Genomic DNA, 19,370 nt, shown 5'->3' on the forward strand with positions numbered 1-19,370 from the left:
AGGATTACAGAAATCTTGGATAAATATCTCCAGGGATTAAATATAAAGTGAATTGCCTCAGACATCACAGTCTGGAATTTTAAGCTTAACATCTAATAATATACTTAAAGATAATTTCCATGGTTGTATTTTTTAATGAGATGAAATCAGTGGATTGAATAGCAATATCTAGTACCCACAGATGTAATAGCATGAATTAAGTTCAAAATTAATTATAATTTCATGAACATATTTTTCTTTGATATCACTGAGGCACATAATCTTATTTCATCAGATAATCGTAGTACAATTAATAATAGGAGTCAATGAAAAACTTTACCTTCCTCTAACATGTTTCTCTGGGGAATTTTGAGTTGCCACCATTTGGGAATTGATGAGAAGTGGGCTATTGCCTCTATGTTTAAGACCAAACTGCTTTTATAGAAAGTGACCTTCTACTTACAAAGACAGCTCCATGTCTTGCCTTTAGTCTTACTGAAGGATTATGACAGATTGGAAGTTGATAATTATATGGATATGTTTGTCCACCTGTTTGGCATATATTTATATACACCCATATGACTGAAAATGACAAAACAATTCTCTCTCTCTCTCTCTCTCTCTCTCTCTCTTTTTCTCCACATGCACACTCTCAGTAGAAAGATACACATTTTTTTTACTGAGTTAGTTCCTATGTAACTGGATAGGATCAAAGAATCTAGTAACAAATGGGCACTACAAATTCAGGTCTACAGGAACAGTATATTTCCAAGAGAATTGTAAACTCTTCCTATATATATCAGTATATCTATCCATTAGCAGTTCATTTAATATATGGTTACCTCTGGGAATTTTTCACCAATTTTTATTTGTTTCTCAGGCTATGGTTAGAGTGAATTATAAGTTTTGACTCCATAATAAAATATTTTTCAACTGCCTATCAGTAATGTCAGAAGCAGATGCTGTATATCCCAGCAAATCTATCTTCCTGCTCTTCTCTTTAGGCTTGAAAAAGGTGGAAAGTTTATAAATTAGCAAAGAAATACTTTCAGATCCTGAAAGGGGAAGGGAATAAAGCCTGAACATTGTAGTTTGATTGCTAACCCTCCCCAACTCTTTCTTAACTTCCAACATTCCAAATGCTCTCCTATCCCCAGGTTAGCCATTCATAGTAAAAGGTCAATATCTTTTCACACTTGGGAAATCTCATTCAAGTTTTTTTGTCAATGGGCAAGTCATGAGCAGCTCTTCCAATTTAGGGATGGTTGACGTCACCAAGGAGGCGATAAATATCTGTTGATATAATTGGATGTGAGATTCTGTGTTATGATAGCAAAACTTTGCCCATTGCTGTTTGGAAGGACCCTATGATTTATTCAGGAGCAGATCGAGCACGCAATCTAGCTGTCAAGAAAGCGTCAGCTTATTAGGCAAGTACTGCGTGATTCCATAAGAGGGTCTAAGCTATAAAAATCCCGCAACCAAGCCCTGATTAGAAGAAAATCTGATCCCAAGTTCGGGGAAGAGACGTCTCAGAGACACAGAAGAAGCACCTGAAAAGCTTCAGTCTCCTCCCTCTCGGAGCTACTCCGCTCATTTGCAGAAGCGACTCTGAAGGTAGGGAGAAACCTGATAACTCGGTTTCAGATTCACTAAAAACTTTCCCCTGCTTTAGGTATGTTTCTGTGCTCTGTGAGCCCTCCTTTGATGGAAAGTGTGTTTGTGTGTGCTTGTGTTTATGCAGGTTATGTCTCTAAGTGTATTTTTATATTTCTGATAGTTCCTGCTATCTGACAAAGAACACCATCCCCAAAACAATAACCCACAAACCAAAAAGGTGTTTTTCATCACCAAAATGTCCCAAATTCTTTTCACTCACTTTTTAGCAAAGGAGCCCCTGTTTGAGGGCCGGGAGGATGAAACAGAAACCAGTTTGGAAAGGAGAAGGAAGAGTGAGAGCCTGCCGCTACTAAACTACATAGTTTTAGCAAAAAGTTCCCTCTTTCTATTACATCCAGAAAAACAGAGCACGTAGCGCCTCTTTGGTCGCGCTCAGCCCAGCAGTTGTGTTCACTGTTTACAGTCTTAGGAGTTATATGCAGTGGGTAAAACACTCTGAGGTCGCACCTCCGGGCATCTGACATAGAAAAAACCAATTCAGTAGGTTTGGAGCCCGCTGGAGTCCAGGTGCATTTGGTTGGGTAAAAGCTTCAGTACCGAGGACAGCGCCCATCTAGAGCCTAGAGATGCCCAGCCCCAGCTTCTAGCTATAGCTAATGAAGGAATTGAATGTGTTGCAATGCGCAGCGTTGAGTTGTGCTATATTATGTTATGTTGTGTAAGTGTATAGAAAGTCACTGAAGCGGAGATGGAGTGCCTTCTCCCAGCTCAGTTAAACTCCATACCTTGTCTCTTTCTTTTCTTTCCTTTCCTCTTCTTTTTTTCTTTTTTTCCCCCTTGATCCCCTTTTTGATTCCTTTCTTCCCTCTTATCTCCCACCCTTTGTGCTGCAGATCAGGTCCTAGACCATGAAGCTCCAGCTTCTTGTGTCTACGGGGATCCTGCTGGTTACGCTCTTGCCTTGCCAAGAATGCAGAGCTCTCATCAGCAAGGGTTCCGCTTCGTCCATGGGGTCCGCAGCTCAGCCCCTGGACTTCTTCCAGCCGCCGCCGCCGCCGCCGAATCAGCAGCAGCCCCTGCCTCTTCTGCTCCGCATGGGAGAAGAATACTTCCTGCGCCTGGGCAACCTCAACAAGAGCCCCGCTGCTTCCCTCTCCTCCTTGTCCTCGTCCTCTTCCTCCTCCTCCTCCTCCCCTGGAAGCAACCCTAGTAGCCCCTTCTCCCCCGAGGTCTCCGTCTCCAACTTTTTCCGGGGGGCAGTCCAAAGGCTCCAACACCTGCAACTCCCGCAGCGTTCCTTAGACAGTCAGGCAGGTCTAGGGGAGGGAGGAGCTGAGAGTACCTACGGAGAGCAACGGGAGGCGATGGAGAGAGAGAAGAGATCGGAAGAACCTCCCATCTCTCTAGATCTGACTTTCCACCTCCTCCGAGAAGTCTTAGAAATGGCCCGGGCCGAACAGTTAGCTCAGCAAGCTCACAGCAACAGGAAATTGATGGAGATTATTGGAAAGTGAGACATCCCGTTTTGCCAAAGAGATTTTGCATTTAGCACAAAAAAGAAAAAAAAAAAGAAAAAAATACAGTATTCTGTACCATAGTGCTGCTCTGATATCATTTGTTTATTTTTATATAGCTTGAAACATAGAAGATGTAAACTGAGAGAGCCTATTATCCCTTAATTAGCATGCACGAAGTGTATTTATGTGCAGTAACAAGAAAATTGTACTTTGTAATTTTATTTCCCATCTCCAAGTTGTGGTAGTGATATGATTAGCACAGGTGTAGACCTCTGAGGAAACATTTTGAAGGAGTAGAGAAAAGTCACCTACTTTCGATTGCTGTGTTCTAAAGTCAAGGAGAAAGCTTTTCTCCTTGGGCTAAGGGTGGTTGGTTGGGGAAACCCTGTAAGTTCTTCTGAATCAATTTTTTTTCTTGTAAACATTGTCTAATAAAACATCTTTCCAGCCCTCAGTCAATTTGGTTGTGTAAAAGAATGTTGAATATTTATATTTTTAATAAAAGCTGCAAAGGTCTTGATGGGTTCATCTATATTTTCTCTTGTGTTTTTACACATGAAGTAAAGAGTTTATCTTATTTCCCCATCCCATTTTATTTATCATAAAGAAAACCAAGGGAAAAAGTGTTGCTGAGTTTTCATTTCTATACAAAATACATTGATTAGAAGGGGCTTCTACAATAATGCAAAGGGTATTGGCTAACTGCATTCACCTATATTTTCTCTTGTATTTTTACACATGAAGAAAAGAGTTTTTCCCTTTCTTCCCCACCCAACTCTTTATCACAAAGAAAACAGAGAGAAACTTGTTTCTGATTTTTCATTTCTATAGAAAATGGAGGAGTTTAAGACAGTGTCTACAATGGCCTTAGGATAAGCGTAGGGTCCTCAGTTTCTTTTAGATTTTGAAGGTATTTTCTAGCTCTTGCAGTCCATGGTTCTATGAAATGCAGCTGAGATGAAAACTGGTTCATAATGACAATGCTTTTAAAACCTACCGCCTATTATATTTAAGATAGTTTTGTGTGGGGGTGAGAGAGAAAAAGAAGAGTGTGTGGGGGGAGTGAGATGAAGAAAGAGGAAAATAAAAAGATGTACATCTCCAAAAATCACTGTAAAATAACATGGTTTAATTTAGCAAAACAAAAAAGTATATTCATTTCTGTTTCATCGAGATTTTTTAGCCTAAAGTGATCTCTTTTTCTAAGGTGTTAGGTAAAATCATATTTATTCCTAGTATTAGAAAACTGGCAACATGATGCTACCCAAAGCTATTAAAGAAAGTAATATGTAAATTGACACTTGCTGAAATTATTTTTGGGTGAAATAGTTTATGTAAGGACTTTAGATTCTAAAACTCCAAAATGTTTCCATTTTCATAAATATCCCAAGTCTTATCATCCTAGTTCACAGGAACATAAACCACTTCTCTTCATTCCTGAGATGGAATATTTCCAAAGAATTTAGTTTCACAATTAATTAATCTGCCTAGGTAAAATTAAATAACTAACAAAAATGAAAAAAATTAACTTCTTAATGGTTAAAAGCTAATTTTTGTTTATGTGAAGAAGCATATTCTCCTTTTTTTGTAAATACATTTGCTTAATGACTTCATAAAACAAACTGAGGGATGCAGCACTGAATAAGTCATTATAAGACTATAAGTTTAAAAAAATTCACATTTATTTAATATTTCATACATAGTAGAATTACAGCTATGCTCCAAAGGAGTCATTATGGTGTGTCAAACAAAATGTGACTTGAAAAGTATGTTTAAATCCATGCAGCATTTTATACTATATATTACCTTGGCTCCTATATAGTTATGTAAGAAAGTAGACAGTTTCTTCTAAAAGGTCTCCTTTACCCAAGGAATAGATTATTTGAATGCCTAAACCTGAGATTGGAATAATGCTGAAAGAGGTATGCTAGCCCTGATATATATATCTCAACCCTATATTCTTTTGAGTTATTAAAAAAATGTCCTTAATTCAGTGGACATTCTGCAAGGATAAGGAAGCAAAAATATGTATCTAGCACTAAAAAAGAAGATTTTTAAAGTAAGCATTTCATAACTTTGGTCAATGATATTTGCATTTTGGAAATAAATTGCTAAATCAATCACTTGTTAATTTAAACACAAAATACATGTTCATTGACCAATGACATCATTAGAAAGAAAAAGTTACATACCACATATTATGATTATAACAAAATAACAAGTTTTGCTTCTTTTTCCCATTGAGGGTTCTGGTTACATGTGCATGCATGCACACAGACACACACAAACACACACACATATCTTTATAAGGTATCCTTATACCACATTATAACAAGATCATTTCATTTTCTCCTTGTGGCAGCAAATTCTCCAAAGTATTCTTCTCCCCATTCCCCTTATTCCCTACTCTAGTCAGGTAATTAACATGGAATCAAAGCTTTTTGCAAAAAACTCATTGAGAGGTCCCATTCATTCACTACTTCAAATTCATTTCATCTAGGTCACCTGCTGCCTCTGTGTTTGCTCCTTAGTCAAGCAGACATAGAGGTAGCAGCTGGAATGAACATCATTCACTCAAGGAGTTTAACCAAGAAAAAGAGAAGACATGGCGAGCTGGTTCATTTTCAGCTCCATCACTGCTTCCTGAAGCACCTTCCACTTGTCCCTGGGGGGCAGAAGAGTCAGTCCTGACCTGTAAAAGAAGAAAATCTGTATAGAAGGAAGAAGAGGAGACAGGACCTATTTAAGTTGGTCCAGTTTTTTTCTTTTAAATAAAGGTTATTTAGAAGACATCAATAATTATATAGAATGTAATAATAATGATGATGACAATTTTTATTATTAAAATGACAAAAATCTATGAAATGCTCAGAAAAGGGGCCCAACTAATTTGGTCTGTAAAAGTTAATATGTTTATAAGCCAAAGAAGAGCCAGCAGTAACACAGCACTAGTTACTGCAAGCAGTGGAGGGAATGTCTTGAGACTTATGGAAGGAGTCCAGAATGCTTTTTTTCCTAATTGGTTTGTTTTAGAGAAACATCAGTTCCACAGGTTTTACTGATCACATTGGGTTTTTACAGGTCAGTCTGAAATTGATAGGAGTGTTAACTAAGAAAACATAACAGAATTAAGCAGCCTTAGCAATGATGAATACTCCAAACTCTCAGGTGGGTAGGTACTTTTCCCCATGTGTTAAAATCAAGACTAGATGTCTTTCAAAAGCTCAGGGTTGATTTTTTAACAGGTCATGGAAAACAAAAAAGTTCAAAGATAATCTGACATTCACAAGGTTTTATTTTCAAGTTTATGATCGCTACAAGCTAATTTGTAGTAATCAAGTATAATTAAACTTGGTGGTGTTTTCTAGGGAATAAGGTTTTCATTGAAATTTTTAGAGATCACATAGGAGTTTTGCTATTTTTTTACAAGATTTTTTAAAAGTATTATTGAATGTAATGGGAGATTTTTATTAAAAATTTTCATTATATTAAAGTTGATTATCTCCTTGAATTAAAAGCTGTATTAATAAACACAATTCTTATTGTAGAAACCAGGAAAAAAAAAAGAGGGAACAGGGAGTGAGAGATAGCAGCATTTTAAAATTTTACATCCCAGATTACTGAAAGCTGTTCTATTAATTCAGAACAACACGGTAGCCAAACAATGAATGAAATAAATACATGCATTCAACAATTGTAATGCCCCAGCCAAGAAGCTGCAACACCCATACATGCAAAACCCCTTTGTTGAATATGTCATTGTTTTTTTTAAGATGGACTGGAACAAAATGGGAAAGTTTGGCATGCTCTTTATTAGATGCTCTAGTCTAAACAAATACTTTTGGATGGTGCACAGAGAAAGTTCCACATGTTTAAGAATTTATTAAGCAAGAGTCTTCCTAATAATAAAGTTGCTCCTTGATCATAAATGAGGAAGACCCCAGGAAAGTCCTACTAGTCAACATATCACTGAGGAGCACTGGGCTTAAAAAGCATGTTACCAAGTTATTGTGGATTTATATATATATATATATATATATATATTTGTATATCTCAATCTACTTCTAAGAACTCAATGTTCAATTAATCTTCTGTTAATGACAGTCCCATGAATTCAGTGCCTGACTATAAAGTATAAATCACTTCTTTCCATTCAACTTTTTTAAAGATATAAGATCATACACAAGACTTTAAGTTGTAATGGACCATAAAGTTCACCTGGCCCAATTGCCCTCCTCTGAAAAATGAAGAAACAAAGTAACAGGAAACTTAAGTAATTTTCCCCCAAATTACAATTATTAAATGGCAGAATTGAAATTCCACCCCAGGTTCTCATACCCTAAATTCAATGTTCTTTGCAAACAATTTGTAACTTTAGAACAATATATCTATATGTATATATATGTGTATATACATACATACATATATATATATATATACACATGTATATGTACATTTATATAGATATATAGAATTTCAGATCCGGAGTAAAGAAGACTCATCTTCCCAAGTTTAATCTGGCCTCAGATATTTACTCTTTGTGTGACCCTAAGCAAATCACTTACTCCTGCTTACCTCAGTTTCCTCAGGTATAAAATGAGCTGGAGAAGGAAATGGCAAACCACTCATGTATTTTTACCAAGAAAATCTCAAAAGTGGTCACAGAGAGTTGAACATGACAAAAATGACTAAACAACAACAAAATACATAAACACACATATATGTTTGTTTAGCAGAATATCTGATGTGCTCAACAGTATATGTATGTATAAGTGTGCATATATAAAATATATTGCATATATTCTATATATAATTATATTATATACACATGCACATACACACATATGTGTGTGTATATATGTGTATGTGTTTAAATATATATATAAACACACACACACACACACACACACACATATATATAAGGCAACACAAAAGAGTAGAAAGATAATTCATCTCCAAGTCAATGGATAAGACCTGGGCTGAAGTCTCACCCATGATCCAAACTGGCTGTAAGATTCTCAATAATTTACTTAATCTTTTTAGCATCTCTATTCTAGGCAATTCTGAGTATAAAGAAAAGTATAAAGGAAAGGAAAGTCGAGCACAATAGATAGCATGCTGAACTTAGACTACAGAAGTTCTGAGTTCAAGTCCAGTCTCAGATTGCTAATTGTGTAGTCCTGGGCAAATCACTAACCTCAAATTCCTCATCTGTAAAATGAATTTAATAATAATATTTATTTCATTGGATTGTTGTGAGGATCCAGTGATATAACATATGTAAAGCACTTTTTAAGCCTTAAAGTACTATATAAATACTAGCTAATACAGTATCTGTCATCTATGATTATTATTATTCACATAATTATTCCACTCCACTCTAATATCTTTACTAAAATTGCCTCACTATCATTCATCTGATTTGTGGTTGTTCAGTTATGTTTACTCTTTATGACCCCATTTGGGATTTTCTTAGCAGAGAGAATGGAGTGATATGCCATTTTTTACAGATTGAGGAAACTGAGGCAAACAGGGTATAGTGATTTGCCCAGAGTCATATTGCTCATAAGTATCTAAGGTGAGATTTGAACTCAGAAAGATGAGTTTTCCTGACTCCAGGCCTGGTACTCTATTTACTCTGCTACCTAGCTGCTCCATTCCTCTTACAGGCAAGACCAAATGATGTGAAATAGTAATTCAACTAATCTTTTCTGAATATATACTAAATTCTGTCTACAATGGAACAAGATCAAATTTGTAATCTCTTTTTTTCCCAGGAAGCTCCTGACTAGAAAGAATTTCTATGGAAGTTATTCTGAAATAAATTAATCTGAGAATAGTGGAGGAAAGAACTTCTTGGAAAACCCAAAATGGAAGAATAGAGTCTTGAGTGTGGGAGAGGAGAAAACTATTACCCTTGAGCTTCTCTTTGAACCAGGAAACATTTAAGGTAGGAAGAAAATGACACATGCACCCAGGAGACCTGGTTTTTAGTCTTTGCTCTGACCCTAATTGTGGGACCCTGGCTCATTATTTGCTGTAAAATGAGGACAATGATACTTGATCACTTTTCACAGAGTTTTTGTGAAAAAAGCACTGTTAAAAAAAACTTGTCTCTGTACTAGATGTCAAAACCCTTTTAAAAATCCTAATATCTCAATGTCCTTAGTCCTTAATATTTGGACAGATCATTCTGGGACCTACAGCTGAATTGTCCTGTTTACAGGACAAGGCTAGTTTAAGCCTCCTTGACTCAATCAAAAATAAAAGTACAAATGTGAGTATCCCCTTTCTTAATATTTTAAAATTGCAAAATAAACTGATCCTCAGGACCTCCTTTTTACCATTCAGGACACTACTTAGGTATACTTCATTGTAACAAAGTAAACTTGAGAAAATAGTATTTGTTTTGCTTATCTTTATAGAAAAAATTCCATTCAGGGATTCAATTCCCTAATCCTATTCCCATTATTATCTGCCCAGTTGTACTCTGTTTCTGAGTAAAATCAAGATTTTTTCCAAGATGGGCTTCTGTATTGATCTCTAGAGAGTCATAAAATATTACTTAAAATAAAGACTTTTTAGAAACTTCTTTTTTCCTTTTTTCCTTGCAAATCAAGTCAGATGCAAGTATCTTTCTGAAATATTACCAAAATTTACTCTTGTTTTATTTTTAAATTAAATTCAGTCTTTATAGGGTGCATCTCATACAAACACACACACACACACACACACACACACACACACACACACACACAATTGCCTTTCCCTTCCCCTCCCCTGTCCATATTGCTGGCTATTAGCAAAGTGCTTTTGGATTTTCCCTATTTTCTTAAGCTGAGGAGCTGGGTCTGTTGCAAACTTCAGGAAGATAAATATGGATCACTTATTGTTTATTATTTATACTACTGAGGGTATATATTATTGTAGAGTTTAATTTGGGACCTAGGGGAAAATGAACAGTAGGTATCAGACATTGGTTATTTCTGAATTTTATACTTTGTTCTGCTTGGGTTAGGGAGGAGTAGAAGGGAAAGGGGAGAAGTGAAAGAAAGAGAGATAGGATGGGAGAAAAGGAAGTAGTGGAAGGAAAAGAGGAGGGAGGGTAGAAGAAAAGGAGGAGGGAGGGTAGAAGAAACAAAGAAGAGATGTCATGTGCCACTTCCAAGTGTTTCAATCAATCAACAAGCATTTAGTTAGTGCTTAGTATATGCCAAATACTATGCTATGTGTCATGGGTACAAATGCTAAAATGAGACAGTCTCTGCTCTCAAGGAGCTTATACTCCATTCCTCTTCTGTAATCCAAAACCCAACACCTGAAGTCCCTTCAACAAACTAAATAGAAATAATTCAATCGAGAATAAGAAACAAATATGAACACATATATCCCTGACATGAATTTTCTAATCTGAAAATATTTATAAACTTAGAATTTTGAAAATAAAGCATTTGTTGTATCTAAAAACAGTAGCAAAGTTTTATTGATAAGTATTTGTTAAGCAGCTACTGTGTGCTGGAAATTACACTAGGCACAGGGATATAAATCTAAAAGTGAGATAATACAAATTCAGGTCATTTGAAAAAAGATTCCTTTCAAGCAATTCTTTTTCCTTTTCAGGTATCAATTATCCATTCCCCTTTCCAAATCATTTTTCAACACTGCTCCTTTCTCCTACTGCCTTCCACTCCCTCCTGTCTGCTGCTCTTTGAAAGTCTCCTTGTTCACAGAGGTAATTTTTATATTGTAAAAGAACCTTACTACTTCAGTAAAACACATACAACATGGACTTAATTGAGATTGGGTATAAGGAAGAAAGGTGATAAATGAAACAGCTTTTTAATCCACTGAAAGCTAGAACAGCAAGTCTGGTACATTCACCTTTTATTGGGGGCAGCCCCCCTGCTTTCCATGTTACTTGGCAAAAATGTTGTAAAACTTTCTTTAGATCATTGCCTGTGACTTGATTATTTAAATATTTAATTTGATTATTTAAGTTCCATTATTTAATTATTTACTTCCATTCTTTTTTTGCAGCTGATGGTCACTATATTCACTACAGATTCACTGGCTCTTTAGAAATTAAAACAAAAATAAAAACTTGAGAATCAGATCTTAACTTTCAAGCTTAGAACTTAAATCCAAAGGTTCCTTCTGGGAGTTTATTAAATCCCATTTCACAGGTGGAATAAGGTACAAGCTTTGGGCAGGAGGTGAAACTCAAATGTCAAAGTGAATGTAGTAGTAGTAGGCCACAAGCCCATATATAGCAAGAACTGTTCTTGAGTATGGCTTGAAGGAAAGCAGAGCAGACAACTAACTCTAGCCTCTTCTCCAAAGGAGACTTTCTCTCCCACTAGGAGGGGAAGCAGGAGGTAGAGGCCAAAATCCATTCTCTACTGTCCCCAGAGAGATGGGAGAACTGGACTAGAAGTATATCTATGTGTTCTCTTAAATATTATTCATCTAGGGGATATGTTCAAATTTCAATAACTTTTGGTCTATTTGCCCTTTATGATTGGAAAAGGCACTCCAAGCTTTATACCAAGATTTTCCCATCTAATACCAGTTCCATAATAAACACACATAGCAAATAGCAAAGAAAGCTATTTATCTAAAACATAGCAAAACAGAAATCAGAGAATGTATACATGGGAGAATATATAGAGTATGTTGAGTATAGTTAATAGAGATGGAACAAGACACAGTACCTACCCTTCAGGAGCTTATGATTTAATTAAGGGCATTAGGCACATAAAGAAATTTATAACACATGATAGATTGAAAGAATAAAAAAATGAGAGATTTAACTAAAATTCCATCATTTTGAGGAGAAAGAAAACACTAGGTCTTTAAGTAGGGGAATAAATCTTTCTATAGCATCAACTCTGTGTAAAACACTGTTCCAGAAGTTACACAAAATATTCCATTCCTATCCGGAATTGTTCTTTTAACCTGAAAAAAAGTTGCTCCCACATCAATTATATCAAATCTCAACCTCACTCAACATAAATATTCTTATTATCCTTATCATTGAAATGACAACAGCCTGACTCACTTGTGATTAGGAAATCACTCTTGGAATTCCATTTCCAGTATCTGACTTTAGCATCTTGTGTCAATTAAAATATTCCTATCATAGAAGATTGTGCTAGAGAATGTTGATTCATATTCCAATGAACGACTGGTTAGTTGTTTGGTGTTCCCATGGAGGACCTCTGTGCATTTCCTTTATTTTTCTTATCATTTGCTCAGAGTGGAACTAGGAAAACCATGAGTTTAACTGACTGACCTGATAGCTCAATTAGCATCAGTACTGACATTCTGTCTCTAAGATGAGCCGGAGATGAGCCATGCTATACTCACACAAATAAATCACAAAGTACAAGAAGTCAGGTTGGATTTATGTTGACATTATAGCTGAAATTCTGCCATTAGTCATTTCTTTGGATTAAAGTTAGAGATAGCATAGGGTAGTGTACAGAAAACTGACACTAAAGCCAAAAAAAGCCTAGGTTGAAATCTCACCTCGGGCATATAATAGCTATGGGACTCTTAACAAGAATCATTGAACCCCAGGGTTCTAAGCAATTAAGAAGGTATCCACCTGCTTCAGTAGAGGAAGTCTCCTCACCCAGGACTTTCTTTTACCAATGAAAACCCAGGTCCAGCTTTATCTTTTTGATAAAGACACTGAAGGGCTCTAATAAAATACAACTGTGTCAGCTATGAAGGTTGGGAGATTAAGCTATTATTTTAATTTTTCAAAATATTCCATCTGTATGGATCATTCACAAATGCAGATTCCTACATTCTTTAATAGGTGGTCTTAATGAATCAATGGGGTGCTTTAGCCAAAAAACATTCTTCTCATGAACTCAATGAACTCTATTCTTTCTGTTACCTCCAGGATCAAATACAAATTTCTCTGCTTGACATTAAAAGCCTTTCACAAACTAGCTTCAATCTACCTTTATCTCATTATATTTTACTCTCAGTTCTTATACTCTTCAGTCCTACCAGACTGGCTTTCTCATTGTTGCACAGACATGACAATCTATCTCCCTACTTTGATACCACTGAACAGGCTAACCAGAATGTATTCTTCCTCTCATCTCCTCAAACTATTACGATTCCTCATTCCTCTCAAATCCCCTCTTACACGAGGCCTTTCCCAATTCCTCTTTTTTGCTATTCAATTTGAATTGCCATTCAAAATTACCTTGCATTTATTTTATTATTGCTATTAGTTATAATAGTTAACATCTATATATCACTTTATTGTTGTTGCTGTTGTTGTCATTTTTTCAATCATGTCTGACTCTTTTTTTTACCCATTTGGAGGTTTTAGAGCAGATACTGGAGTGGTTGCTATTTCCTTCTCCTGCTCATTTTATACATGAGGAAACTGAAGTAAACAGAATTATGTGACTTACCCAGGATCACACAGCTAATAGCATTTAAGGCCAGATTGGAACTCAGAAAGAAGACCCAGTGTTCTATCCACTGTATCACCATAAATCCCCTTAGAATTTTACAAAATGCTTTCCAAATGTTATTTAATTTTATCCTCACAATTCTGGGAGACAATTGCTAACATTAACCCCATTTTGTAAATGAGGCAGCAGTTAAATGAGTTGTCTACCATCACATAGCTAGTAAGTATTTGAGACTGCACTTGAATTCAAGTCTTCCTGATGCTAGGTTTGGAACCCTCCATTGCTTTGTCAATATTTTAAATTATTTTGTATATTCTAATATGTGTGTATATTGCCTCCACTTACACCTTGAGCACTTTAAGAACCGGGAATTCTTTATTTCTGCTTTCGTATCCCAGACACCTGATCTGTAGTAGGCACTGATGAGTTAAACTTTTTGATAACAAGCTTCTTCAACAGCTAGGTTGGTCCTCAGATAACAGATGCCCCCATCCCTGACTCAAGTCTTATCCATAGCTACTAAAAATTGAACTCAGTATCTCATTTCCCTCCTTTCCCCATCTTCTCTCCTTTTTCTAATTTTTTTATTTCAATAATCTGGTCAAAAAATTGGGACAGGAGATAGTCTATCATGTGAGGGACAACAAGTAGGCTAATTTGACTGAATTATAGTAATGTGTGATTTGGTGGTCCAAGTTTAAGACAGTTCCAAATCAAGCAGTCTGTATCTCAAAGAAAACAGGGAGCTACAAAAGCTTATTGAGCAGAGGTGTGACATGATGAGAACTATGTTTTAGGAATATTGCTTTGACAGTTGAGTGGAGGACCGAAGAGAGAAGAACCTTGAAGCAGGCAGGAGAAGTAGGAGGCCATTGCGATAATCTAGACCAGAGATAATAAGGGCCTCAGCTAATAGCTAATGTTTATATGCTATTTTGATGTTTGCCAAGTGCTTGACCAGATTTTCCCTTCTACTACAGCTGGAGTATAGTGCCTCCTCCCCTCTGTTAACAGAGATATTAGAATTTGATTGATTTTTCAGGTTCAAGGTCAGAAGATCGAGCTGGTTAGATTTTCACTTGAGGGGAAGCAATTTGCCATCTCTTATAGCATGGATTATAGAGAGAAAAGATTTAAGGCAGGGGTATCAACTAGGAGACTTTTGCAATAATGTAGGCTACAGGTGATGAGGGCCTGAACTATGTATGGTAGCAGAAATAGGAGTGCAGGGAAGAGATTGAAATATAGAAATAAGATTTGACTTATATTAACTCTCTATTTTATCTATTTATATCATGTAATGATAATAATAAATAATAAATATAATAATAATAAATAACATGCAGATGACGCTTAGTATATTCTAGGTATTATGCTAAACTCTTCGCAATTATTATTTCATTTAACTTCCACAATGACCCTGGGAGGTAGGTGCTATAATTAGTCTCATTTTCACACTTGAAAAAACTGAGGCAAACAGAGATGAAGTTTTTTGTCTGAGATCACACAGGTAGTAAGAATCTACAGTCAGATTTGAACTCAGGTCCTCCTGACTCCAGATTTGGTATTCTGTCACTACAATACCTACCTGCCATATGTGTATATGTGTACATGTCACCTCCTTAGCTAAAACGTGAGTTTCTAGAGAGCTGCAACTGTTCAATTTTGTCTTTGTGCCCAACAATTAATGCTCAGGGACTGGCAATCTATCAATCAATCAACCAATCCAGCCAATCAACAAATATCCATTAAGCAATTTTTATGTGCTAATCACTTCCATTGGTGCTGATTAGGAAGGAGGCTGCTGCAATAATCTGCACGTTATAAATTTTTTAAATTTTCTTTTATTTGATTTTATCATACTATTCCTTCATTTTGGCTAACTGAAGTCTGTTTCCTATTAATATTAACATTTGGTCTTACCTGACCAAAACTTGACTTATGGAATGATAATATTAAATGAAGACCTTTTTTTATGTATCTCAGGTAAGAATGTAAAGGAGAGTTCTGCGCTTCCCATCGTGATTTAGTTCACCCTTTATGATTGAGATTTTTCTGGGTCCAAGACTTCTGGTTATCTTTGTGCCATGGGTATCTTTTCCTCTTAATCCTCCCCATTGTGAACCCTCTAAAGATAGATTAATTTGTAATGTGACAGTTTATATATAAAGTATGTTTAACACTATCTGTTTCCTTCAGGGATACATGAAATCATGATTCTGATCAACTTAATTTCTTCAATTTTAGTCAAAGGAAGCATAAATTAATCAATCTGTTTGACTAGGTTTATGTAACCTATTGTTATGGCCTATATTTAAAAAAAAACCTTTGAAATAATTTCTTCTGTAAATGAAAACCAATCTCTGGTTGAGGTTTATTTTTCTACCTCCTGAATATGTGCTTGAGAATAATAAAACCTAGGTTTCTATGTCTAGAATTTCAGTGTTGTGGTAGATTTATTTGGCAGCAATAACCTAGCACATGAACTCAAAAAGGAGATATTTTCCCCAAAACAGTAACTTTGTGAGAACCATATAGTAGGTACTTAAAGATGTTTGTTTGTTTGATTGATCAATTGCTATAAGTTGTGGATCTGGCACTGTTTCAAATAACATTTGGGAATCCAGCATGGATAATGAGTCTATCTAACTCAGTTAAATAAAACATTTTCTTCACAAAATGGAGGCAGCTAGGTGGTGCAATGGATAGAGCAATGGACATGGAAATAGGATGATTTATCTTCATGAGTTCAAATGCAATTTCAGACACTTATTAGCTGTGTGACACTGGGAAAGTCACATAACTCTGTTTATCTCCATTTCCTCATCTGTAAAATGAGCTGGAGAAGGAAATGGCAAGAAAACCCCAAATGGGGTGATAAAGAACTGATTGTGACTGAAATGAATGAACAACAATGAAACCTAATTGAACTAAAATGGAAAAATCCACTATTAGTCAAAATATTACCCACTCCGTTTTGTTTTTTTTTAAAACTGAATTTTATAGCCAGAGAAACTTTGTTGGATGATCTAGTTTAGCATCCTTAGTTTACAAATAAGAAATGGAGACCTAGGGAAGTAAAATCACTCACAGAAAACTAAACAAAATTAGTGGTTTGGCAGAGTCAAGGCGAGGATCTAGATTTTCTGGGATTCTTAAGCCAGGGCTTCTTCTATTGTCTATCACACTGTTACTCATAAAATCAAATGCTGGAAACAGGTGCAAATGGGAATGTCTGGACATTTTTAGATCTCTTGTAAGAAAGACAGAAAGCCTGGTCAGTGGCCTGGTCCCCCACTTAACATTCCTGAGTATTAGATCACGAATTCCAGACCAGAGGGAAAAAATGCAACTAGAGAGCACAGTGGGAAACTCAGTGGATGAGAGGCAGTCTGTGACTCATCTCCAAGTAGAGAAGCTGGGTTCTGGCAACGATGTCAGAGAGTTCTGATGGCCATGTTTGTCACCCAGGAGCAAGCTCAGGCACGGCGGCTAAGTAACCGAAGTATGTTAGGAATGGGACATCCCACTGTGAAAATACTAGCCCTATGAATGGAGAAAAACAAATCAGCACAGCCATTTACCTAACAAGGCCCCAAAGGGAAACAGTTTCCTGATAAGCCAATTATATCAAGAGGATACTATTTCTTCTGAGATCATAAAATGTCCAGAAAGGAAGTGACCTTGGATGTCATCAAGGGCTCTGTTGATTGATTAATTTTGCAGAAATGCCCATTCCTAAATCCTTGTCCCCACAGTTCTTTTTTTTTCCTTTCTTTCTTTTGTCTTTCCTTTCTTCCTTCTTTCTTTCCTCCCTCCTTTTCTTCTTTCCTTCCTTCTTTTCTTTATATTTCTCTTTTCCTCCTTCAGTCCTTTTTTCTTTCTCCCTTTCTTCTTTCCTTCTTTCCTTTTTTCTTCCTTCCTTCTTTCTTCCTTTCCCTTTCTTTCTTTCTTTTTCCTTTCTTTTCCTTCTTTTCCTCTTTATTCTTTATTACAAGGTATGGCTCTCTCCATAGAGGAAGAGGAAGGATATGCTTGGAAAAAGTGAAGAAAATAAATGAAATATTTTTCTTAATGTAAAAAAGTTATCAAATGTAATCTCTTTTCAGATGAGAAATCTAAGGCTCAGAAAAAGAAAGCAACTTTCCTAAGGTCACACAGCAAGTAAATAATAGCCTGGACTTGAAGTCAAATTTTCTCATGCCAGATTCAGGACTTGAAATTGCAGGGAGTAATGGATGGAGCTCTGAATTGAAATTTTAAAAAGCTGGGGTTCAGATCCCTCCTTTGATACTAGCTGTATTTCCCTAGCCATGTAGCTCTATACCACATGTAGATGAAGAAAGTAAAGCCCAGAGAGATGAATTAATTTCCTAATGGTCACTTGGGGTATTATTACCAATAGCAGGATCTGGATTTTAGTCCAGGTTTAATGACCCCAAATCTAATGCTTTTTCTTTTCTATGCCAGATGTGTTTTTCTATGCCAGTATATTATGTATATATATATGTAATATACTATTCCATAGTATTTATATATTATATAATGTATAGTACATTATAAATCAGATTTTAAAATATAATTAGAAAATGCTAATACAACAAATTTTTAATAATTTGATATAGAGGTTAATTTATGATTTTCTAACTCAACATGTAGCCTTTGGGAATTCCTTCCTATATGAGTTTAACACTACTACTGTCCATCATTTCTTTCAAGAACCATGATGAAGCTTGAGCAGGTGATATTTTTGCACTGGTCAGGAGAAAAGTGCTCCAAAATGGTACATAATGATCAAGGTGAAATTAGAGTAACTGGTATTGGAAATCATCAGGGCTATGGGAATGAGTGAATGGAGAAATAGAAGCACCACCTTACTACACATAGCTACACATAGCCATGAATTCAACATTATTTTGCCCCAAGTAGGATAAAATGTGGTCATTGTCCATGACATGCTTTATATCATCCCATAAATGGAAGCTCTACTTTTATTGTTCAGTCCTTTTCAGTCATGTCTGACTCTAAATTACCAAATTTGGGGGTTTTCTTGGCAAAGATGCTGGAATGGTTTCTTCAGTTTATTTTACAGATGAGAAACAGAGGCGAGTAGGGGTTAAACGATTGTCCAGGGTCACACAGCTAACAAGTATCTGAAGACAGATTGGAACTCATGAAGATGAATCTTCCTGACTCCAGGGTCTACAATTTATCCACTGCCCCACTCATTGATTTTTCTAGTGTAATGGTAACCATCCTATGAAATATATGAGTATAGGCTAACATCCCAAACCCTAATGGGGCCTGAGCCCTGCCCAGATTTGTGACTGGCCCCTACTATTCTAAAGAATAACACACGTGGCCACTGTGAATTTGAAGGAAAAATACAAACTATAACCCTGGGAAAATCAAGGCACTTCTTTCCCTTTAAGAATGATATTCCTTCTCCCCCCCCAAGTAGCAGAAAACCCAAAACATGTAAAAAGTAAACAGGACTAGTTCTCAGAAGCAAAATCACTTATAGACCAATCCATCACAAGTAGACAAATTCTTACAATCTAATATAATCCAACTAGCACTTACTATGCCCAGAGTATACTGGCTGACACATAGTAAGTACTGAATAAAGATTTGTTGACTAATTGACTGACTTGGTCCTGAGGATCCAAATATACATATATATTTAATCTAAACAGTCTCTTTACTCTTAAAGAGCTTATCTTGCTACTTTTTAAAAGAATCTGTATAATTACTAGAAGCTGAGATTTGCTGTTTCAAGGTTTCTGATGTTGGACCAGGTATTTAGATCATCTGG

The 19,370-nt window shown here is 36.0% G+C and overlaps 2 protein-coding genes across 3 annotated transcripts in view; one reads left to right on the top strand and one right to left on the bottom strand.

Annotated features, from left to right (window-relative positions):
* The first annotated feature begins 1,293 nt into the window (after window positions 1-1,293).
* Window positions 1,294-3,632, top strand: CRH (corticotropin releasing hormone). The gene is made up of 2 exons (XM_051970122.1): window positions 1,294-1,596; window positions 2,493-3,632. Exon 2 carries the CDS (start codon window positions 2,508-2,510, stop codon window positions 3,111-3,113), a length of 606 nt encoding a protein of 201 aa, XP_051826082.1. The 5' UTR covers window positions 1,294-1,596; window positions 2,493-2,507; the 3' UTR covers window positions 3,114-3,632.
* A 1,144-nt stretch (window positions 3,633-4,776) lies between these two features.
* Window positions 4,777-19,370, bottom strand: part of TRIM55 (tripartite motif containing 55) — a 74,024-nt gene continuing 59,430 nt past the window's right edge. For both annotated transcript variants that reach the window (XM_051970106.1, XM_051970105.1), the window contains one exon: window positions 4,777-5,808. In XM_051970106.1, coding sequence (XP_051826066.1) covers window positions 5,683-5,808 — 126 coding nt within the window. In that variant the 3' untranslated portion in view covers window positions 4,777-5,682. The remainder of the gene's footprint in view (window positions 5,809-19,370) is intronic.

Source organism: Antechinus flavipes, chromosome 1, assembly GCF_016432865.1.
Source record: "Antechinus flavipes isolate AdamAnt ecotype Samford, QLD, Australia chromosome 1, AdamAnt_v2, whole genome shotgun sequence".
Classification (NCBI taxonomy): Eukaryota; Metazoa; Chordata; class Mammalia; order Dasyuromorphia; family Dasyuridae; genus Antechinus; species Antechinus flavipes.

Coding starts and splice junctions, on each gene's coding strand:
- CRH (XM_051970122.1), top strand. CDS start 2,508: ATGAAGCTCCAGCTTCTTGTGTCTACGGGGATCCTGCTGGTTACGCTC.